The 24,899-nt window shown below is 34.1% G+C and overlaps 2 protein-coding genes across 2 annotated transcripts; both read right to left on the bottom strand.

Moving 5' to 3' along the window:
* Window positions 1-241: 241 nt before the first annotated feature.
* LOC115227969 (serine/threonine-protein kinase OSR1-like) lies at window positions 242-4,386 on the bottom strand. The gene is given in 6 exon segments (XM_029798656.2): window positions 242-583; window positions 585-1,280; window positions 1,927-1,940; window positions 3,712-3,890; window positions 4,016-4,102; window positions 4,271-4,386. Coding segments are annotated over 6 exon segments (1,419 nt in total). The 3' UTR covers window positions 242-256.
* Window positions 4,387-10,262: 5,876 nt separating this feature from the next.
* LOC115227970 (replication protein A 32 kDa subunit-like) lies at window positions 10,263-11,051 on the bottom strand. The gene is made up of 2 exons (XM_029798657.2): window positions 10,372-11,051; window positions 10,263-10,338 (listed from the first exon to the last, which is right to left on the bottom strand). The coding sequence occupies exons 1-2, from the start codon at window positions 10,920-10,922 to the stop codon at window positions 10,263-10,265; spliced, it is 627 nt and encodes a 208-aa protein (XP_029654517.2). The 5' UTR covers window positions 10,923-11,051.
* Between the last annotated feature and the right edge of the window lie 13,848 nt (window positions 11,052-24,899).

A 24,899-nucleotide genomic window follows, 5' to 3' on the forward strand; every position in this document is an offset into this window, starting at 1 on the left:
CTGAACATGTGTTTTACTTGATTCTAATCCAGCATGGTTCTATAATAAGAATGCCCGACATACCAAAGGAAAAGTGATTTGCTGCCCTGGAATACAAGACTCTATCAACTTTTCAAGATTAGCAGCCACTAAAAATGAGAACAGATGGGGACACCTACAACCATATCTCTACTCTCAATCAATCGGGACTCGACCAACTCTCTGGCCACTCCATCCGAAGTTTCCTTTCCTGGACGAAATTCAAATCGAATGTCCCTCAACTCAAAGTCCTCATTCCTACCACATCACTCATTCTACTCAACCGAATACGGAGAATAAAGTTAATGACTGATGGAACACCCACTAATGGAGAATTGGATGAAATAGTCGACTCACACACCTCAGCCCCATCTGAAAAAGTCCATGTAGCCTCGTTTTCTTGATTTGTGGGGAATTTGGAATCAGAGGACTTAAATAGTGAGAAAAAGAGTACTTTGAAAGTAAGCGAAAGTGGACAATCCAACTCAAATGACTTGAAAATATGTGCCTTATCTCTGGCCTTCTTTAGTAGCTCATGTTTGAGGAGATTCTTGGCAGATAATCTAAAATGTAAAATCATGGTACCTCTTGGAATGATCCTTCTGAAGACAATCCCCAATAAATTTTCTAAACACCTTGGAGTAACATTTGAAACGGTCGGGAAAGTCGACACATGTCTCGAGAGTGGGCGGATCATTCCGTAAAGTGAGCATCAACACCTTCAATGGCGGAAATTTGTGGTAGGGGGCAACTCCTGTGGCCATTTCAATTGTGGTGATCCCCAAACTCCAAATATCGACTTTCTCGTTGTATCCGTCGGATTGTTGCATAATTTCTGGAGCCATCCAACACGGAGTCCCCACAAAGGTATGTCTAGACTGATCTCGGTTGTCAAAATTGTTGTTAACAATGGCAGTGACCCCAAAATCGGCCAAAATGACCGATCCATCTGCCCCTAGGAGAATATTCGCTGCCTTAATGTCCCTAAAAATAAGAAAAAACAAAAACCTATGAATTTCGTGGGAGTTGTGTATATATTCGACTCCCTTCAGCACTTCACGAAGCACAGTTGCGATTGTGATTTCATCCAAAATTCCACTTTGAGTGTACTTGCCAGATTTTATTCTCATTTTTATGTGATCAAGCAGTGAGCCTCTGTCACACAACTGCATGACAATCCACAATTCTTCCTCCACAACAAACGATGTGTAGTATTTGACTACATTTTCATGATTGCAGTTTAACATGGATTCTATTTCTTTCTGTCAATTTATTTATGGTTTGATTACATGTAGTTTCTCAACTGATATGTTGTGGACTGATAAGTTGAGTTTCTTTATGGCACATCCACATTTATTTGACACGGAAATACCCCTGTGGACCACTGCGGTCGCTCCATTTCCTTTCCGATCAAATAAATATTTAATACCTATTATTTCCCCTATTTGATAACCTTCTTTGGTTATCGGCCACTGGGTTGCATTTGATAGGTTAGATATCATACCACTAAACACGTAAACTTTTATTTGAAAAATAATATAGGGTTTCTCGATCTATTACAGATTTTTCACAATCAAAATCAAAAATATAAAAAGAACTTTTATTTATTTATTGTTTCTCTTTTCTCATACATACAAATGTAACCAAGCATTTTCCTATATAAAGAATTTTTTTATTTTGAGTTTCAGCTTTTATAACTAAATTTTTCCAGCAAATAATGATGTAGATTCAATGTTTTTCATTTTACAATAATTTATTAAATCTCGCTTTAAATTCTCACCATTAAGATAATGATCATTTACATATTTATTTAAAACTGGCAAAAAAGAAACGTTGAGACTTCTTCCAGTCGCTACCTTAACATAAGGTCAAATCCCTTTTTAAATTGACCTTTTTTGGTTTACTTACCACAGCAAAACTAGCTTTATTAATAAAAATACAATTTGAATTTTCAAATTTTGTTTCTTGTGATCGAAACTTACTCCAATCTTAAATTTTTAACATCATTTCTTTTTTCTGGCTATTTCATTGTATAATGAAAATTATTAAAATCCGTTCGATAATGCTTCTCATATTGAAATTTTATACTTTTTTATATTCTTTTAATTAATGAATGTCCTTTTAATATAAATGTGAACTAAGGCTAAATGGCAAGTACATTCGGGGATAGTTTTTCCCCCATGCTATTTGTCTTTGTTTCTTCCCGAAGGTCTCTATGGGCAAGGAAATCTGGGCACGTTATTTTTGACAAATCACTTTCTCTTCTTCGATGACTTGAAACTTATCTCGAAAAGTGAGGATGTAATTGTTTGAATGATGAAAGAAGTCAATCGAAGTGGTGTCTGCAAAAGAAGCTTTTTAATTCTTGAGATCGAAAAGCTGAAAAAAACTCATCTGGCCATTATTGAAGAATACTTGAAGCATAAATATCTACTTGAAGAATCAGTTTTACTTAACTAAAAACTGAACAAGTACCTACTGGACCAGATTTTTTTAATGTCTTCATTACATCCTATACAAAAGTGCTACGGAGGATTTTATGAATAACAAAACTCTAGTCACTGGCTGGCAAAAGGCAATAATTTCTCACGGTCTGAATAGAAATCTATTCTTTTCAGAACATTACTCAATGTGGGGATTATGTGGATGAAATTGGATGAAATAGTCGATTACGTTACATGGGGATTATGTCAGGAGGCATGATGAAGTAGTGAGATGCATCTACTTTCATTTTTGTCGAGAATTTAGACTCAAGAATGATAAAAAACTCGAAACAAATTCGGTAGAATCTGTATCGGCGAATGGAAGGTTGAAATCAGGAACATAATAAACCCGATTTGTTTGTTTTCGACAAGATAAAGAATCAAATTTTGTTGATCGAAGTTGGAATAACATCTTTCCAAAACTTAAAGTAAGTGTAAAATATGACCTCATATCCAAAAAGCTGGAATTAATCTATCATGCGAAAGTGAAAATAGTGCCTATTGTATTAACATAAGATGGACTGGTTACTCAAAAATTCCTAAAATATGCACGTTCGCTTAACATCAGTGAAGGAACGCACGCAATCATTCAATCACTCACTATTAAGAAAACCCTTAAGAGCATAATTGTTTCTTATATAAACAAAGTTGAAAGAACGCTTGAACTTGGAAAAAGAATAAACGAGATTTATCACCAAATAAGTGTATCTACAACATCGCCAGGACCTATCGTACCTCGAAGGGAAAGAGACGGGCTTGGCTAACTGAATCACTTTAAGAATGTAGAAACCAAAAGGACAAATTTAATTAATATCTGAATAATTTGATTGCAGTTTTTTACAATAGAGTGAATTTTAACTTTTCTAATTTTGACTGCAAAAAATTTAAAAATACATCGAGAAACCCTATAATATTAAATTCCTAAATAGTTTTTAGTCAATTAAACATATCAGTTTATAAGGAAAGACCCAACAAAAATATTAGTGAGTGTCCTGATCAGTCTTATCCTCCATCTCTTTGTCGTTCTAAGAATGACCAAACGTGAATACATCGGACTGCTGTTCAGACTGAGGGAGATCTACAATATCACAACATTCCTAATACTGTTTTGGAGAGACATTTGAATGGCCATCAGCAATTGAGCATCCTCGTCCATTTCGTCCACATTAGACTCAGTCTGCACTCCTGAAATATATCAGAGAAGAACTACTTTGCTGATCCATCATGGAGGCTCGGATAGCCATCATCAAATCGGGGTCATCCTCCAATTCCATATTGGAAGACATTCCTTCAGGTCGTTGGATCATTATCGGAGAGGAATGAACCGCTTCTTTCACATTTCTGGAAGGTGGAACGTGAAGTAAATGACTGGTCTCATCATTGGAGAATCTGTCCATAAAAGAATCAAGAATATCAATATTTCTGGGCTCAACATTAACTATATCCAGAGATATTCCATTTTTCCGAACTCGCTTGTATAATCCCAACAGCTAAACTCTGTGAGTAGAACAAACCTCATTCTCCGTGTCGGTGATGAGACTACCCACAAATACGATAATTCTAGGCCGATGAGAGGCGTTTGGACGGTTCTGGACAGACAGCTGAAAATGGAAATATTCAGACATACACAGGCCAAATAGAGGGACTTTACAAAATTGGAAGTACCAGCAGGTTTAAGTGACTGGAGACGACTATTGACAAGAGGCATGCTGTCAGTCAGCGTGATGTGTAATTTGCCACCACTGAATGTGATATATGTGCAAAATTACAGTGAAATTAGTCCGATTGTGTTTTCGTGTCGAGCGTGGAGAGTGGAGTTAGCAATAGACCCAGCTGCTTCAACCACTGCTTCAAGACGAGAAGGGTTATAGTCACTGTTTATCATTACACAACTAGAATCCACGCTAGAATTCAATATTATTATTTCGTACCACAAATACAAGCTCTCGATCGACATACCACAGCACCTGATATTTTATTTAAAAATATATTTTCAGCATAATTCAATATTTTAATAAGAATTTTGTAATATAAACTCTACGAAAAGACCTAATATTAGAATATTTCTCATATTGACAGACACGTGTTAGAAGCGATTTTTTTTAATTTATCAATTTTTTGGATGATTAATTACTCGTTAATGATTTATATTTTATTCGATATAATTCAACGGTGCTTGAAATGAGGTTCAATCGTTCCGTTTCTATATTCATCTGCCCTCGACAAATGTTTAAAAATGTTGTTTTAACAAATAAAAAAAATGCCTTGAAAAAACTAAAAGAACCAAAAATTGTTACGTAATTTTCAAGTTATAAAAATTTTAGAATCAACGTCAGTTTTCTTATAAGTCGACTCAGAAAAATCTTGGAAAAAGACTTTTCAAATGGGAATTTCAAATTTTTGTATTATCAAGACAGTTTTTTGAAACTAGTACTATTAGAATGATCTATTATTCAGATGCCGAGAGAAATGGAATGCACAAATACAATATCGACGCTTTTAACTCTCATTGACGACTCCTCTATTTACGTGGTGCCCACCGCGGGGTTTATTTGCTACGAAAATGAAACTAACAATCCACTTTCAGTTGTTGGTGAATCCAATTTATTAGGACACGACAAATTTGAGTTCATCTCTAAAAAATAAAAAGCATGAATTGGAACAAAATGAACTTACAAGTAAACTAGAGGACACTAATAACCCACCAGTCGTCGAAAATGGTAAGTTTAGTTTTATACATTAGAAATGCTTTTGTGGAAGCGAATGTTCAAACGAGAGTTTATGAAGACACAAATAAACATTTATAGAAAAGATTCGGCTAAAAATGAATATAAAAAACTGTGTTTAGAAATCAATGAAAAATTCAAAAGTCAACAGAAAGTCTCTTTATGAAATTTGATTTTAGAATGATATTTTTGACACGATCAACGAAGTTAAAAAAATCAAAGAAAAAGTCATTCAGTCCAAAAAAGAACTTGAAAAAAAGCGAATGGTATCAAGTGCTTATATTTTTGTTTAGCTAATAAAAGATGAGTCTAAAACAATTAAAGAACTGCAAAGGTCACTTCGAAAACTTAAATTTATACTTGGCGACCCTATCAGCATATAATTGTGAGATTTGGTCATTTTATTATGTTTTTCTGACAGGAAGTTTAACCACTATTGTTTTTTATAGTAATAGCAGCATTAGGAAAAAGGTCGATTTTTCCTTTTATTTTCCGTGTCTGTTTTTAAAAAATTGTGAAATTAAAAAAAATGTTATATTTTCGATATTTTTTAGCTCTAAGGTTTCACAAATGAATTAATCATTCAATATTGAATTTATTGTGGTTACACATTTTGATTAAACATTACAACGTGATTCCATCAAACCGCAGCATAAACATACCATTGTCATAGCAATAAATTGTCAAAAATCAATTCCTATTTGTTTTGAAATAAGATCGTTTAAAATTCATTTTGTACGTAGTTATTCGTGGATTGCTAAGCGATAAACATTATCGAATGCTTTCTGAATGTTCAGATAGATTATTATTATTATTAGACGCACTTTCGCGATGCCATGGATCATGACAAAGCTTGTGCGGCACATAAGATCAAGACAGAGAGAGAACATGTTATTGAGAAACAAGCTAATCCAAACGAAGAGAATCCAAACGAAGAAGTGTGTCTCTGCTCCATCTATTTTTCTTTTGTGCTGTGGCTGTTTCTGCTCCATCTAGTTCAGATAGATATAATAAAAAAATTTCGATTTTATAGCCATATCGTTTTTTGAAAAATTGTGACTAATGGTAAATAAACTTCAAATTGTAAACGAAAATGTTCACAATTCGGATGGCACTGCATTCACCCATACTCGACGTTCGGGCTGGAAAAGTTAAGTGTTAAACTCGCGCAATGTCCCTACGCTTTCCGACAGTGAACAGTCTTAATGGCAGTCCGCGCTCGTTTAAAAGACAGCAAATTTTTAGAATATATGTATCTTTAGTAAATTGGAAGAAAGAACTGGATCGGAAAGCATCAAACGAAATATCCATAAGAATTCTGATGCTTAAAGTCTTGCACCGAAATTTCTTGTTTTGATTTATCGGCTTAAAGATGTTCAATGATTTGCTAAAATAACACTAATTAGTTACAGTAAAAATAGATAAGTCTCATGCATTGGCAATATATTTTGACTTTTTTAGTGCTATATATCTCTGGAAGGTTGAAGGTTCAGATACAGTGAAAAAATCTCGACTTTTATTATAGAAAACATGCAATATTTCTATGTATGTTGTGGTCAGAATCAAAATTTTTGTTACAATTCTATTATGACATAAAAATGTACTCAACTACAGTGACGGTACATGATAGTTAAACAATTGGAAATTTATACAGAAAGTGAATCTTACCATATATAATTTTTGAAATAATTAATGAGCAAAATTATTTCCCCATTCTCTTAACCAATGTAATTCGGATTCTGACTTGGTAAAGTTGTAATCTATTTGAAAAAAGGCCATTTATTGATTTTTGTTGATAAATACAGTAAAACCTCTCGAATCCACTGCTTCTCGAATCCGCTTGTTTTAGTCAAAAATGTTGAATTTCCTATGGAAGATTCTCGAATCCGCCTGTTTCTCGAATCTATGCCAAACAAAGACGCTATTCTAATGTAGAGATTGGCATTTTGTAAAATACTCAACTGGACTGGAACAGGGGAATATCACTGTATGATAAGATTTGAAAAGATGATAAATAAATTTAGAGGTGATTTTGAGCATCCTATAAAATATCAAAAATAACAAATAAACAAATTATTAAACATAGATTACTATTAGAATTTTATTTATAACTTTTAAAATATTTTGTGGTTAATTTTAACGGTTTTGTGGAGTCTCATGCTGAATGAAAATGAGTTGCTCGATTTGAGTGTCCGGGAGTTTAACGAAATGCTGAAATCTATCCCACCCGAAACTGCTGACCACCTGAAGTACCGAAGGAGAGTTCTCAAAAATAGAAAATATGCATCAGATTCTCGTTCGAGAAAATCGGAATTTATCGTCAGTCTTGAAGCACAAAAAAATTCTCTTTTGACTGAAATTTCAAAGTTGGAACAAGAAATTGAAATGCAAAAAATGAAAATTACTTTTCTAAAGGAAATTTTAGATAAAAATAAATATTAATTCTTCTTTTATATACACAATCTATTCAGTTCACTGTTATTTAATGGGAATTTTGATATATACAAATTTTAAGAATTAACTATAACGAAACTTTTGCAATTTGAATAAAAAATATCGTCTAAAATCGAATAGATTATGTTTAAATGATTCCTGTCTTATTTTAGAAGAACAATACGATTTGAAACTCTTTCATTAAACATAAAAAATTATAAAATTATTTTGGATTTTTTAATGCAGAAACACGTGATTAGAAATGATATAATCAACGATCAGTTGTTATGGATGCTGAAAAATTCAGTAATTAAATGATGCTATAGATCAGGAATGTCAAAGATACGGCCCGCGGATCGTGTCTTAAGCCGATTACATTTTCAAATAAGAAATTCGCCATATTTTATAGAATTTTTATTTTATTTAAAGACCAAACACGGGTAAGCCAGTTAATTATTATAATCCCCGTAACCCCCGATTCAAGCGAGGGAGATCCTACTGAAAGGTTCGATCCTGCCCAATGAACGGCCTGAGACGACGATGTCCCAAGGGTCAGAGTTCTAGAAGTCCTTTTTTCGGTAGGCATTAAGTGCCTCCTGAGCGTTGCCATATCCGATTGGAAGTTCCAACTGACATGGTGGACCCCATAACGCCACGCTAAGACTGGAAGGAAGGTAAGAGATCCCCATTTTTCAACTGTGTCGTACCAGAAGTACTCGTTGCCTCACGGGCAGGGGAACGATAACGAGAATTGACTTCCGGATGAAAACTAGCCTTTTTCAGAATCGAACTCACGACTGTCCGGATCCATTATCCATAGCTTAGTCTTTAGCCATTATATTTTATAGAATAGAAAAATCAAAAAGATTTAACCCTATTTTTATAAAAAACATTTTTAAATTAGAATATTCAATTTTAAAAATCTCATTTATATTAAAGAAATGTTTCTTAAGCTGCTGTCGATTATTTGTAATAAAAACTCACCACAAATTTATTCGCTTCAATAATCTTTACTTAAATGAATAATTTACCGAAAATAATATTTCCGTTTAAAAAAGAGGAATTCATAATCAACAACTCTGAGCAGTATTCGAAAAGTATATAAAAATGTCTTTAAAAAATTGATAGACTTGAGACTGATTTAAAAAATGGGACTTTCTGATTACAGTGAAAAAGTGTACATCGTTCGGCAATCTAATTTAAAACCTGAAAATTTGAGAAGTTTAAAACAAATTTCGATTTGTTTAAAGCAGGGGTCGGAAAAAACAGGCTATCAAGGCATGTTTCATTAAAACCACGTGAACAAAGTTTTTCGCACATGAATTATATAAAATCGAAATTAAGAAACAGAATTACATATTCAAATCTGGAGTCTAACCTCAGGTTAAAATCAACGAATTAGCCAACTCACCAAAGAAACGAGGTCCAGTCACAGGTCCAGTCACAGTCACACCTCAATCGTGTATGTGATTGGCTATCTGCAAACATGTTGTGTGTGTCTGCATCTAAATCCCAATTCACCCTCTTCACTACTGATAGAAGATTCAAGGATGGACCGGAACTATTCATTGGAGACAATCCTATTCCCTCTTCGCGTACCCAGAAGATCCTTGGCGTAGTTTTCGACTCCTAAATGACGTTCTCAAGTCACGTAGAGGAGGCTCTAGCTAAAGGTCTTCGAAAGTGGAACGTTTTGAAAGCGCTGTTAAAGAAGAGTCCCTTCCCCCTGAAAGATTGTGTCAGCAAGGTCTATACCAACAAGTGATTGCCCCGACGGTTGAGTATGCCTGCTCAGCCTGGAGGTTTGCAATTGTTTGTTCAAAGCGGAACTTTTGAACTTACTCAGAAGGAAGATTATGCTCCACACTGACACCTCATTTGGCAGCCTTGCTTCCGAGGAGGCGACGCGAAAGAATGGACAGGGTTTCCTACGTTTTTGCAAAGAATTGGGAAAGGAAAAGGTGGCCCATGCAGTTAATAAATAAGAAACGAGGAATCAAATTTCTCATTAATGCGTCTAATTAATTTTATTTTGTTTAATGAATTCTTAATCATTTTTAATGAATGTCTAATTAATTTTATGAATTTGAATTTTTGATTTGGACAAGTGGATAAAAGGAGGCTCTTCAATTTATCGAAATTTCCAAAATGTTTAAAATTTGCATTTTTCCAAAAGTATTTGCTAACCCCTGGTTTAGGGGATAAATCTCCCCAAGCTATTTTTTTAAATAGAACACTGTCTTTAAGGTTCAAATGTTTATATGATTCATATACCGACATCTTTAACTTTTTAATTGTCTTTGTAGAATACTTTTAGGGACACAATCCTCTGATTTGATTATTATTGATACAGCCATGTAGTGAGAACTAGTGGACGACATAGTCCTTTATTTGGTTAACCATTTTGTTGACTTAATCCAATTCCTATATTGAAAATATTCTTAAATTGTTTTTAATCCATAATTTATCGAATATATTCTTAAATTGTTTTTAATCCATAATTTATCTGACGGGAATTCTCCCAATTTTTAAACCTTTCCCCGACATTAAACAGTCTATCAAAAAACAATAAATTCAAAAAACAAGACAAAATAACAAGAAATCAACAATCAGTAGTTTTAAAGTGATGTTCATCAATAGTCGAGTAAATGTATCCCTCCTCACTCAGAAGATCAACTGCCTCACTAACAGACTAGTCTACTTATGACTACCTCAATGAACTGGTCCCCACACCCCTCAACTGCCTCTGCAATGCACTAATATGTATTCCTTGCTCATCCTTGTTGTTCCGAATGGCCTCCATGACCTGCTGTTGAAGAACACTGAGCCCTCCATGGACAAACGACTCATTAGACTTGACAGCCATCTTCTTAGAGGTGACCTCCTTAGGGGGACGACTGAGAGACATATGGGAGTGAATGACTTCAGCAATGTGCATAGTGATCTCATTAATATCCACAACAGGCACAATCCTGAAGGCCACCACACTCTTCAAAGAGGAAAATGAACGAATATTGCCAAAAACTCTCACATATTGTCCCTCGTGATGAAGAGTGGATATATTGTCCTGTTTTGGGGGATTGGAAGGTACCTCGATATCCACAAATAGTTTGACTTGAATTGAGTATCCGCTGTGGTCGTCCAAGTCATAATCAACTCGGGAAGGGGACTCCTTTACGTTCTTTATTAGTCCGATGATTGTGATTTGAGATAGTTCCACATTCCCTATAACGAATCGGTCGTCTATTTGGTTTGATAACATTAATTGGGCTATTGAACAAGGCACCAATGTTTGTGAACGATTTTTTGTCTATTTTTGATTTTTTAAGAATACTTTTTTGTCAACTGGGGAACCAAAAGCCTTGGTTTCGCCGAGATCTGAACCAAAACTTGCATCTATTTATTTATTTGATTTTTTGGCTAACCAGCCACATTCCACATCCCGCAATTGAAATTTTATTTTATTAATTGAATATAATTTGTTTGATTTAAAAACATATTAAATAAAATTTTTATGAAAATAAATATTAACGATTTATAAGGATGAAATTAAATCAAGCAACATTAAAAAGGCAAAATTATTATTATTAATAAACACACCGCAAAATAAAGTTATCTCGCTTGTGCCACCCTCTCCTGGATGCGTTTTGTTAATCGCTTCCAAGTCCCTCTGTTCCTTGATAGTTCTCTCAAGTGCTCAAGATCGTCTGCTGATTTCAGCCTTTTTCCAATCAAAGTTAGGTCCTGGTGCAGGAGGGTTGGTAGAGTGATTCGTGGTCTTCTTGGAAGTTTGTTCCCGGGTGGGGGGCGTAGTGGTGTTCTATTGCGATATTTGCACTAATTTTCCTCTCCATTCTTGCTTCTTATTTCTTTGTCCAACGGGTGTGCATTGTATCTGGAGTAGAGATGTTTGTTTGAAATCCGTTTTGGCCAAAAGATTCCTAGGATGTATTTTAGCTGCATTCTGTGGAAGGAATTGAGATTTTCCATTTTCTGCACTGTGAGTTCCCAAGAGAGTGCCAAGTTTCTTTATATGCCTCCATTTTTCCTCGTGTCGTTCGTCACATCGCCTCACTATAGTGTATTTTGTTTTCTCAGTGTTAATTTTTAGGAATGATTTTTCAAAAGTGTTGGCCAATTTGTCCATAGTACCTTCTAGTTGGCGATCTGTTGCCGTGAAATCTATGTCATCTGCAAAGATGACTTCTGTAATATGTCTGGGGATATTATTCCTGACATTTCGTAGGGTCGCCTGCAGATATACGATGAATGAGACTGGGGATAAGGCGTCTCCTTGGAAGGTGCCCTTGTTTGTTTCAAATACCCTGGATTTCTGTTTTCCAAGCTGGATAAATAGTTGAGTGGAGGAGAGTAGGTAACAAATTATTCTGATGCAATCTTCGTCGAGTAGTGGCGTTAATATTTGTATCATCTTAATTCTACTGATTGAGTTAAATGCTTTAGATAGGTCGATTCCCATTATGTGGTACTCTTCTTTATATTTTTGGCATGAAGCACACATCCATTTGTGGCTCCAAACAGCATCGAAAGTTGATCTTCCAGAGACAAACCCACTTTGGCTGGGTCCGATAAATTCACGTAGTGGGCCTTTAATTCTCTCCAAAGCAATTAGTGATAGAATTTTACGAAGTGAGTTGAGCTGAGGTTGGTGACGTTTCGGTTGAGGTTGGTGACGCACCTCAAATTGCACTAATGTCTTTTTCACCTTTCTCAAACTCTCTGTTCATGCTAGCATCCTTCAACGCTCGAGGGCTAAAGTCGTCGGTCAAAAGGAGGTCACCCTGCTAGGATCTGAAAAGATACAACATCACTATCTGCTGCCTGCAAGAGACCAAAGTCAAAGAAGGACTAAATGAACAAAATGCTGATCATGAGCTTATCTTGCTCCCCTCGGACTGTCACCATTACGGAATGGGGTTCGCGGTGGATATCAGACTTCGGGAATATATAAAAAGAATATGGAAAGTAAATGACAGAATCTGCGTAATTCAATTGGAAACTGGATCTAAATCGACAATTACAATTATAAATGTATATGCACCTACTTCTCCAAGAGTCTCTAAAAACCAGACGGAACTGGATGACCTTTATAGTTCACTCTACGACCCTTATGGAAATATCCACGAGCTATCTACTCTACATAAGCGGAGACTGGAACGCAAAGATCGGAAAAGGGACAAAGAACTGAGTTTTATAGGTACCCATGGGAGAGGTTGGAGGAACATGTCTGGGGCAACTATGGCCAACTTCGCAAACAATAAAAAATTATTCATTTGCAACACAGCATTCCAACATGCTGCAAGGCATATCACGACCTGGATCGGAGAGCGCAGAAACTCAGACGGACACTCAATCAAAATATATAACCAAATTGACTACATACTTTGCCAACAATCACAGAAAGCTTTACTCTGTGACGCCAGAACATATGGAGGAACGGTAACATTGAGTGACCATAAACTATTGGTAATCAAACTTCTCCTAAAGAGAAGATTTTGGATTAACAGAGTCAAAAACAGACACAGAGAAGCCAGATTAGCAGTCGAACGCTTAAGAAACTATCCTGTCTACTGAAATAACTACTCAGCTAAAATATCACAAACCATAGAATCGATCAATCTCAATTTATATGGAATAAACTCAAAAACAAAATAAAATCAGTGGCAAAACATACGATTGGGACAATTCCCAAAACCTTCAAAGGAATACACGACCCGCAAATAGATTACCTCTCTCATATACAAAAGGATCTACGTATCAAACACATAAATACCCAAAACCAAGTGAAAACAGCTGAGTTCAAAATTCAAAGAAACAAAATCATGCGAGAAATCAAGAAAAAATGTCAGAAAAACTACAAAACAAGGCTCAAAACCTTGCAAATGAAGTGGGGAAGTACAAAAACGAAGCGCAAATGTTTGCATCTGTAAAGATGCTAACGCGAAAAAAGAAATCGGAAACCTAACAATTCATGATGAACTCGGAAGAACGATTTACAACAACCAGGAACGCACAGACACTATAGCCGACCACTATTGAAAAATATTTCAATTTTGAAAACGAAGAAACGCTTTACCCTTTCGATGGAGCGCCCAGAAAACTATCTAAAGAAATCACCTTATCGGAACTTAAAAAATCTCTGTCCAAACTAAACAACTAAAAAGCTCCAGGTCCAGATAATGTTAATGCAGAGCTCATGAAATATGCTCCTGAAGAGCTCCAAAAACTTATTGCTTACATCCTGAACAAAACTTTTGAAGAACACTCCAAAATTAACATCGGAATCAGAAAGTTAATCCCCTTACATAAACCCAGGAAGGAAATAGGAAAGCTAAACAGCTTAAAGGCAAAATAATTTGAAAAATTTAGATTTGGACGAAATCTATTTTTATTCTATTATATCGCCTCTAAAACAACAGTTTTAATTTTTATTATTTAAATTAATTTACAAAATAGTAAAAATAATTAAATGAGTTGTACTTTTCATTAAGCTTCCTTGTGGTCTCCTTCTTCCTACACATTTATTTATAACATTTCTTTGTAATAATAATTGAAAATGAACATTAATGAAAAGAGTATTATTATATTATTAAATTCCAGAATTCAATCTCAACAAATTCACCAAAAATGCCCTATTAAACGATGTTATCATTATTAACTGTCTAAAGTTAAAATAGATTCGGAGCAGTGGCGATTTAAGAGCATCAGAAGTAAACAAATGCATTGATACACTCTCTCATTTTGTCTACATGTTACAAACCGTAATAAAAACCACTAAACTATAACTCTAGGGCGAAAAATTGACAGATTCTGAACGAACAGACACGTTTTTTGCAATAACAAGGCTCTTCAAGTTCACAACAGTAGAAAATGATGAATTTAACAATTTAGCCCACTTTGAGGAGATTTTGCTATTTGGCCATCCGTGAATTGAGCCCTGATCCCACCTCAGCCATTGCTATTTATAATTTGTACATTTTTTGTGATCTATTTAGTGTCGTGAAGGATATGGGAGATCAGGTCTGTCCTTCCATTTTTAAATTTAGACTGAAAATATCAGTTCTGCTGCATTTAAAGTCGTGTGGAGTATTTATGAGGTTTTTCTTTGACTTTGTTTGACAAAACAGAAAGATTTGTTTCAGTCTGCCAACATGTTGCGTAGTTTTCGTCAATCTATCGACAATCACGCCAGGACATCCACTTGTCATGCCCTTGCTGTCCTAAACGTATGATTTGACTCAAAATTAGGAAGGAATTGATTGTTGAGTGTCCTGAGATTGGGAAAGCAGTCCAAGCCTCAGTTCGTCAGATCTATTCCCAGTCAAATAACAAAGTAATGCAGGTTTAGTCTTCCCAATATGTTTTTATAGTACCACTCTGCAGTTTTGATGTACAAATTGAACATGAGGGATAGTGGGACTGTCCAGCAGAATATAATTGACGATAGATCTGCATTTCAGTACACCATTTGTTATAATGTAGTATAAAATGTGTTATTTTTAGATCAGGGTGGCTTTAAAAATCTTAAAAAACAACGTTTTCTCGGAAAAGTAGGGATTTGGTTTCTAATTTGAAGAATTCGGGATTTGTATTTGTTTATTAGCAGAAATATGTGCAGTAAGAAGAAAATGGTGGTACTCGAAGCCTCGGCGGCCATTGCTGAATATTTCGAGCACAAAAACAGCTCACCTCTTGGCGATGAAGTCAAAATGAAGGACACCAAGCTCATAATCGCATCAATGTTCACTTATTTGAGTGATTCCGAACCTGCGCTGAAATTTATGGCTCTCAAAATACTTAACAAGGTCAGAATGGGTGACAATATGAACAGGCCATCGACAGTAGCATTGAAATTCCCGGCAAGAACATTGACGTTCTGCACAATTTGTTAAACGACCCAAATCGCTGTGTGGTAACGTTGGCGTTGAATGTGCTTCTGAAAGTTGGATTGTTTTTTGTTTTTAGGTATGTCCCGAAAACAGTGTGGAAAAGCTAATGAAACGACTGAGTGGAATGATGAAAGAAATCCCCGACCAGTTCCGTACAATCGTTATTGAGTCAATAAAGTTATTGTTTTTTGTATTCTTGTAGAAACGTGGCAAAAAAATTTGTGAGGACACATAAGTATCTGATGAAGTTTCTTACTCAAATGTTTCGAATTCAAGTTATTTGTGTTTTGGACGTGTTTAGAGTGGTCCAAAGTGTAAATCGGCGATTGTGAGTGCAATCAATGAAATGATCCGAGAAAATCCTTCTTCAAGGGAAATTGGTGTGTTTGTCTCGTTTTATTTAAGGACTTCTCAATTTGTGTGAACTTATCGAAGACTGTGACGAAAGTTCGATTACAGTGAGGATTCTGTATTCGCTGTCCACTGAAGCTTCGAATACCCCCAATCCTTTTCGATTTATTCGATTTATATACAATCGAATTACTCTGGACGTCCCAAGAGTGCGTGCTGTTGCTGTGTCGACTTTGGCCTGGATAGGACTGACCTGTGCTGATTTATCCCAGACCATTGCCACTATTCTTGGAAGGTTCCTGTTTTGAAATTTTGTAGACTTTTGACCGACATGAACGACGAGATCAGAGATCGGGCAACGTTTTATCATTATCTGCTCAAATCTGGGTGTAGTCTAAAGTCACTAAGTAAGATTGTACTGCTATGATAGGAATGACTGTGAGGCTGGAACCACTAAGGCTTGCCTTGGTTCAATACAAGTCCAACTCGCAGAGTGAGCCTTTCAGTACTGATGCTATTTCTGTCCCCGTTTACTCCCCCTGTAAAGAAAAGGGTAATTGTATTAATGTATAATTTAGTTGTCTCGTTGAAACTACTAACGATATTTATGAAGGTGTGGTTTATTTAGCATTACTTAGAACACTGTTTAATATATGAGGGAATTGGAAACGTTGTCAAAATGTGCAGTCAAGTTGTCAATTTGAGTGATCAGGAATCGGACTTTGTTGTAAAATGCCACAAATTGGTATATTCCAATTATATTGTCCTTGTGGTATGTGATATTCCTCATACAAATAGTTCCATGTGGATAACACTCTCCCAGACGTGGGAATAAGAGACGTGTTTGTGGAGACGAACCCATCCCATCAGACCCAATATCATGTAGTCAGGCAGACACCGGCAGATATTATTGACGGGGAGTCATTTGGACTGACATCGACTCTGTTCTGTCTTCCTAGCGACGAATACAGTCGTACTTTGTCGATATTTATCTCAGGCAGTGCTGAATTTAAATGCACTCTCCGATTCGGACTATGCGAGGAAGACTCTGAGGGATCCCCGGAGAGATATGAAGTATATTTATGACTTGATTGGTAGTTGGAGAAGATTTGCATTAATTTTGCTGATTTTGTGTGCAGTCCTCAATTTGCGGGGGACTTTAAGATCGCATGGAGTGAGTTGGGTGAGGAAAATGGACGTGTCGAAGTTTTTAATTTGCCCGGACAACGACGAATTGGAGGTTATACATGTTTTATAATCTTTAGATGCTGTTGATTTGTTGGTCAACTTTTATGGACTTGTTCCAATTGAAGGAAGTGAAACAGTCGGGAATGACCAGAAAATGTCTCATACTTTAATGATGGGAGGACAAATAAATGGGGAAGATTTGTTAGTTATTGCAAAATTGGTTGTGAGTTCGGGGGACGAGGGGAATCAGATTATCGTGGAGTTGTCTGCTCGTTCACTCAACCTCGAGTTGGCTGATTTATTTATTAGTTTATTATACTCCTAATTAACTTGATTGTAATTGGTTTATTCCTAATTGAAAGATCTCAATGGCGGTCAATCTCTAAATGAGATTGAATCCTTAGAATGGATTTATGCTTTGGCAGTTTTGAAGACTTGTCTGATTTGGTTGAGTTATTGGCCAAATAAGGACTGTTTCTTAAGCCAATAAATAGAATAAGTGTAACTGTAAAACTGTCAGACATTCGGAGCATTGGAAAAACGATTAAAAACTGGAAAGCCATTAAAAATATAAATTGAATCATTAAACAGAACTTTTCCCGTTCATTCGACCTGAATAATTTGCACACAATTAAGTCGAGCACACAATTCCTTAGTTTCAAGGAATTGATTCACAGGACGTAATAAATTTAGTCATTTGAATGTCGGTTTATCAAATTGAGTGGCATACGGGACGCATTAGTTCTGTTCTGAGAGTGTTCAGGTCATGTCAAAAAAGCTGTGTTTTCCGATGCGACAAGAATAGGAGGCCTGTTTGGACAAGTCAGAAAAGCCGGACACAGTTATATTCCGACAGTTGCTATTAAATGGTTTAGCCGGGGAAATAATTTTGACATCGATATTATAAAATTGGTTCTTTCTTTTTTTAATTATGTTCTAGGTTTTGAAGAAAGTGAAGGTAGTCGAAGTGAGATATATGCCCGAGAAGGACTTTAAGACGTTTGGTTATAAAAATAAACTGTTTTTTTATTTGTACGTGCAATTTGAGGAGTATTCGTCATTTGTTCGACCAATTGGATTTATAAGGAATATCAAGTTGTTGTATTCCATATGTACATTAACAGTCGATAATAATCATATGACAAATCACGAAGGCTGCCTCTGTTCAAAAACAGCAACCAAAGTTAAAATGAACAGTATCTCGTTCCGAATTAAAGAACGTAGTCAGAATAGTTCGTATGCAAGGTCTAAACCCAGAAAGATCAGCGTAAACAATAAAGATCTAGTTAAACTAACGAGAACGTATAAACAGGAAACCTATATGTTCTGGTTGTGAAGAGTCTTTCCAAACTGATCAAGCGGTGCTCTGGAAATTTGCCTGCTTTAAAGTATGATGCTGCTCTCTCGTAAAACTCAAGCACCGTGCTTCTATTCCATTTGAATATTGTTATTCAATTTTTTTATTTATCTGTTTAAAAAGCTACTCTTCCCCAGAATTAGATATTGAAAAATATATCATTATTAGATTATTGACTACTTGTTAAATTATTTATATTCTATAATATATTTTTTTTCGCCTTAAACGGAGGTATGTGGTCAATATGTTAATGATACAATTCAAATTTAGATATTGTTTAAGAATTAAAATTTTGTGATTATTCATCACTAATAACTTAAAAAATTGTCGATATTTTTGTTATTTGTGGGATTTTAATTTGTAGTAAAAATAGTTTACAAAATTATAGACAAGTTTTTAAAACTAATACTGATGTGTTTAGAAATTATTTCAAAATCAAATCTCACCTATTCCGGTCCATCTCAATTCCTGTTTTCTGAAAATGTTAATTTAATTTTCTTTTTTATTTAAAACTTATTTAAAAAAGACAGTGACTGAAATGTCTCTTTAATAAACAACAATACCGAAAGAACGATTCGCGTAAATTAACCTGACTTTAAAAAGATTTTTTATTGTCATTTTGCTATTCGAACATCCATGGATTAATGAATCTACATCATTTTACATGTTCACACATTCTAGCTTATCTGACTCTGTTTTATAAATAAATTGGTAATATTTAGTAAATTTCTGTTAATGCATCAATATTTATAATTTATTTATGAAACCATAACTAGGTCAATATAAATTTAATAAGGTCTAATAAATATTAATTGTATTGTAAAAAAACAATTATTGATAGCACTAAAACAACATGTTAAATGCAGGGTAATGACACTACTTTGTCATTTTATGTTTTATTTGACATTAACATATTTGAAATGCATTCACGTTAATGAGTTATTAATTATAAGGCTCAATGTACATAATAAATAAAACAATTAGTGGATATGTTTTCTATCCTCTAATTATCACCCTAAAGATTAGAACAAGATGAAAACAAACAGCTTTATAAATATGTTTTTTGTCCAGTAATTATTATTCTATTGATAAAAACAAGATAAAAATATGATTTTTAAAAAACTATAAAGTTTTTAGATATAAATTATTTTCTAGTATTTTTTCTGGTAGCAAAATTAAATCTCTCATATAAGAATCCTTCGATATTAAATCTGCATTCCAACAAGGTTTTGAATACATATGTGTAGATATTTTGCAATATTTACAGAAACGGTGTTTGCAATAACTGCAGTTAACCATTTTGTTTTTATAATGTACAAATTTGTCCAATTTACAGAGTGGGCACTGAACATTCCATCCAGAACCTATTTCGCTCTAAAAATTATTTACATAATTTTCTAGCCAATTCTTTATTTTGGAAATGTTCATTTTTGTGTCTTTTATTTGATTTGTAATTTTCTGGCGGAATATTTTCTTTATTATCAGTATTTTCAATACGAGAGCATAAAAAATTCATATTCTAAACACCAATGATTCAATAATATTTAGTATCCCGTCATAAATTTTATATATGTTAGTAGCACGTACTTCTATCGTAGATCGATTAGTTTGAATTGTCTGTTAAAAATTAAAAAATAATTCAAATCAATTACCATTTTTAGCAATATAATTTTTTGTTTAGGTTGACTAGTTAACCATAATTTTAACTACATATTCATCTGACACTTTGTTATTTGATTTTCCATTTAAACTAAATAAAACAATTTGAATCATTATTATATCCATAATTTTTTCATATCAACTTAAAATAATTTTATCTATATGAATTATAATAGAAAATTACAAAATTATTGTAATTTCACTTCTGATATAAAACTAGGACATTGATTGTTAAATAATTTTATACGCACGTAATCTTGGAAAAAATTGTAATAATTATAGTTGCTATATAATTTAAATTACCAAAATTCAAACATTCTACTTAATTCGTAATTTTTTTAACAAAATCTTTAAATTGATATTAAAAATTATAATGAATGTCTATTAAACTAATATATGTAAATATACCAATAAATATTACATAAAAATAGAATTGAATTATTATTTTAAGAATTAGAAATGAAACAGAAAGTAACTTTTTCGCTAAAATCTAGGTTTTTAAAAGACAAATCTGGTGATTGTGATTATTTTTATACTAAAACAGTAAAAAAAGTTTGAGATGAATACTTATTTGTAAGGTTTGGCTCACTCAAATACTAATTTTCAATAATAGGTTACAGCAATTGAAATCAAGTTCTACTTAAAAAATAATTAACTTCCAGTACTTTTATTCAATAAGTGGTTATAATTCATTCAATAAACTATTATTATTTTAAATCAATTCAAAACCACCAGCTAAAAAGCAGCAAAACAACTTCTTTTTCTAACAAAATATTTGAAAATGAAAAAGAGAATTTAACTAAATTAGATGAGTCGCCAAGTAGATGGACAGGAAATTTCCACGTAATATCGCGAACGATATCCGCTGAAAATGCCAGCTCGTTTCACGACTGTCGTGACTCCTCGAGATGATTAAACCAATCTCTGAGCGCTTTGGGTCTAATTATCCCACTGGTCTCGAAACCAGAGAATGAAGCAGCAGGTATCGGTCAACGAGCCATATTTTGCAGTTTTCCTAGATTCTGCAAGGGGAGATGCAGATCCAGGACGAGAAGCGGAGTCAATCAGCGATGATGAGGAAAATGACTCTACGCAGGTAACATCCCACACGAGTGCCATTCCCTCCCTGAACGGGAATAAAGTCGACCCATCAGGACGTTTTCCGTACTCACGGTCTAGTCCTATCGGTTCTAACATTGAGGGGAATCCAGCGGCGTTAAGCGCGCGCTTCACCGAACCCTCAATTAGTTATGCTTGTGGGGCGTGGGGAGGGTTTGTCAGTGAAACGAACCATGAAAAAATCGAAAAAACTCAAGAAAGATTTCGGAAAGCACTACAAGGACCGAATGAACATCTATCCATCGCCTCATTTAAAGAAATCTTGTGAAGGAACCATGGGCCTACAAGCCCTAAAACTCCACCACCGCGTCCTCATAGAAATTGTGCTGGGACTAGGGATCAGCATCGGGCAAAGATGAGGACCCTCCTCAGAGAAGCCGGGATTATCTGATTAATTAGTTCTATGTTTTGGACGGTGATCTTGGTTTTAATAATAATAATAGCTGTGTGTTATTAATGTTAATCTTTTTTATCTTAGTTAAAAATAGAGTTAGCCGATATACTCCATTTATTCATAAAACATATTCACATGTCACAGAATAGTTTTCCAAAACATTATAAGCATTCAAATAAGCTTAAATGTGGACATTATTTTTAACATTTTTTACAATTCTCCACGTTCTGACTGATATTGAACATGTTCACTGTCTAAAGTTATCCCTTAATATTTCTCTTGCTGATAAAAGAGTAAAAAGTATTAAAAAATGAGTATGTTGATTTTATTGTTAGAATACTTAACATCTTTAGATCAACCTGTATTTTTGTAATACATAAACTCATGTATCCGGTCAGCAAGTGCTCTCCGGGAGAAAATTTTTTGCATACAAATAAGTTTGGCCAACCTTAACCAATCACAATATAAAGTTTCCAAATGATGCAATTCCAGTCATTGAATAAAAGTACTATAAATAAACTAAGATTAAAGTTTTCAATTTCATCTGAATATAATCGGTCTTATCATATAAATAGTAGAAATTATTGATTGATTCAAGATATGGTTATACTTGAATTCCATCTTTTTTTAATGTTCTCTTGGTGGCTTAAATTAGCCCGCATTGGAACACCAAGAAGACACTGACTCGTCCATATAACGGGAAATTGAATTCTGTGATAAATGGAATGATCCAGACTTGTAGAGAAGTTTCCTTGAAAATGTGTCTTTTAAATCTAAAATGCAAGATTTAATTAATAGACTGTTTCAGTACTCCAATTTTTACACGTCGATTACTTCGAACTTATCGAACGTCTTTTTTCAACACTCCGACTCGGCTCCATCTTTCATTCTTTCTGTCCTGTTGTAGAAGCATTGTATCCAACTGTCAATTGTGTGTAGTTGACTGCAGATATTTTTATCCGATTACATCATATAGGCCAGTGGTTCTCAACGGTGGGCGATTCGCCCCCTAGGGGCGATTTTTTCTGCCAGGGGGGCGATTGCTGATTGCTAATATTTGAAAAATTAAAATCTTATGTTAGAAGTCGATAATCTTTGAAAAAATAAAAATATATAATCGAATCTAATATTTTATATATTTATTAAAATTTTTTTTTTTTATATATTCACATATTATATGTATTTAAATTTTTAAGCGTGATTTCTAGTTATCTTTATGGGTCGTGTTCAAAAAAAAGTCAGAATGTATAAAGATGAATATATTTCTCTTGGATTTATTAAAGATCCTCAAGATCCTAATAAACCACTTTGTCTTCAATGTGGTACAATTTTTTCGAATGAGGCAATGAAACCGTCTCGTTTGATTGAACATTTAAAGCGAAAACATCATAATTCAATTGGAAAAAAGCCAGACTTTTTTCTAGAATTAAAAAAGAATTTTGAAAATAAAAACACCTTACCGTCAATCTTTAATAAAAATATATCTCAAAATGTCTCTGGATTATCTTATTCATATAAAGTTGCAGAGATAATCGCAAAAACTGGTTGCATTATTATTTTAATTTATAGGTAATGCCCATTCGATTGCAGAAAATGTCATCCGTCCTTGTTTAAATTTATTTATAAACGATATCTTACAAAAAGATTCTTCAAATATTATGAAGACTATTCCATTAAGCAACGACACTATACGAAGAAGAATTGATGAAATTTCTAATGAAATTGAACAATCTTTAATTTTATTTCTCAGAGAACGCAAGTTTTCAGTCCAACTTGACGAATCAGTTGTCGTTGATAATCAGTCAATTTTGATGGCATATGTAAGGTATTACTTTTTATAAATACTTTTTATAAAGATATTTCGATGATGATTCTATTTTGCAAGAAGAGTTATTATTTGCAAAATCTTTAGTCACGGATACTACAGGATTGTCAATATTCAAAATGTTTGAATCTTATTTATTCTTAAATGATATTCCATTTGAACATATTTTATCGTGCGCAACTGATGGCGCAATGGCTATGGTTGGAAAATATCGTGTTTTTTTTAGCTTTTCTAAAACAAAAATCTCCAATGTCCACTTCAATTCATTGTATTTTACATCGGCATCATTTAATAGCAAAAAAATTATCTGAAGAATTGAATGCATCAATGCAAATTGTTATCAAAGTTATCAATAAAATTAAAAGAAACAGCAAGTACGATCGTGTTTTTCGTGAATACTGCACTAATCAAAATGAAGATTATGTTAGGTTACTTTTACATACCGAAGTAAGATGGTTATCCAAGGGAAATTGTCTTGAAAGATTTGTGATATTAATAAATAGTATGATCGGAAAAAAAAGAAACAAACTAAATATAGAAGAAAGAGGCGACATTAGAATTACACTTACGAAAAGAAGTACAAATTTTGAAAAACTTGTCAATCTTCATCAACCACAAGGATCTCATTAAAACTCTTATTTTGTAAATAAAAATTTTTACAAATGAAATAAGGGGGCGATATAAAAATTGGAGGGGCGAAAAAAATTCCAAGGGGACGATACAAAAATAAAGGTTGAGAACCACTGATATAGGCCAAACAACTAATTTACAGGTAGAAAAAGGCTATCTCCATACCTCATGTCGCAAGCCGAGACTGAAACCATGACAGCTATCATCAATGCCAATTCTTGTCAAAAATATTATTATTAAGAGCTCTCCCGCAAGATGAGAACGACATGTTGACATCTCGCTTACGTCGGCCACACTTTTTTCGTAAAGATCAAGACAGAAAAAGAAACTTGCTAATCCAAACGAAGTCATGTGTCTACAGTGAGATTCGAACCCAGGAGCTTCGCTAAAAGTCAAAAATAAGATAATCAAATATTTTTCAAAGAAAACATTAACTAATTATTTTTAAGTATCTTTTCAAGGCGTTTAGAATGCACCTTCCTCACTATTCTCTCACTATCTTTAACATTGACAAAATTGTTGGAAAATTTTGCAACAATAGTAACAGCATCTCTGTAGGGATGCTCAAACCTTTGCAGACGTAGTAAGTGATTAGTTTTATGATTTTTCTGAATACAAACCCTTTGAGTATTCCATTGTCATCCTGAGGAGCAATGTCTTCTCGATCGATAGTAGTTTAAGACCTAGACTGCCTTTGGTTTATTAATTTGATACATTATCTCCAATTTTAAATTCATATTTCAATCCATGCACTCCCATCTTTTTATTTATCCTTTTATAATAAGCAGAATTTAGGTCTATCCGAG

This window comes from Octopus sinensis, unplaced genomic scaffold (assembly GCF_006345805.1).
Source record: "Octopus sinensis unplaced genomic scaffold, ASM634580v1 Contig08756, whole genome shotgun sequence".
NCBI lineage: Eukaryota > Metazoa > Mollusca > Cephalopoda > Octopoda > Octopodidae > Octopus > Octopus sinensis.

Coding starts and splice junctions, on each gene's coding strand:
- LOC115227970 (XM_029798657.2), bottom strand. CDS start 10,922: ATGTTATCAAACCAAATAGACGACCGATTCGTTATAGGGAATGTGGAA. Junction 10,339..10,371: donor GTGGGGACCAGTTCATTGAG/GTAGTCATAAGT, acceptor TGTTAGTGAGGC/AGTTGATCTTCTGAGTGAGG.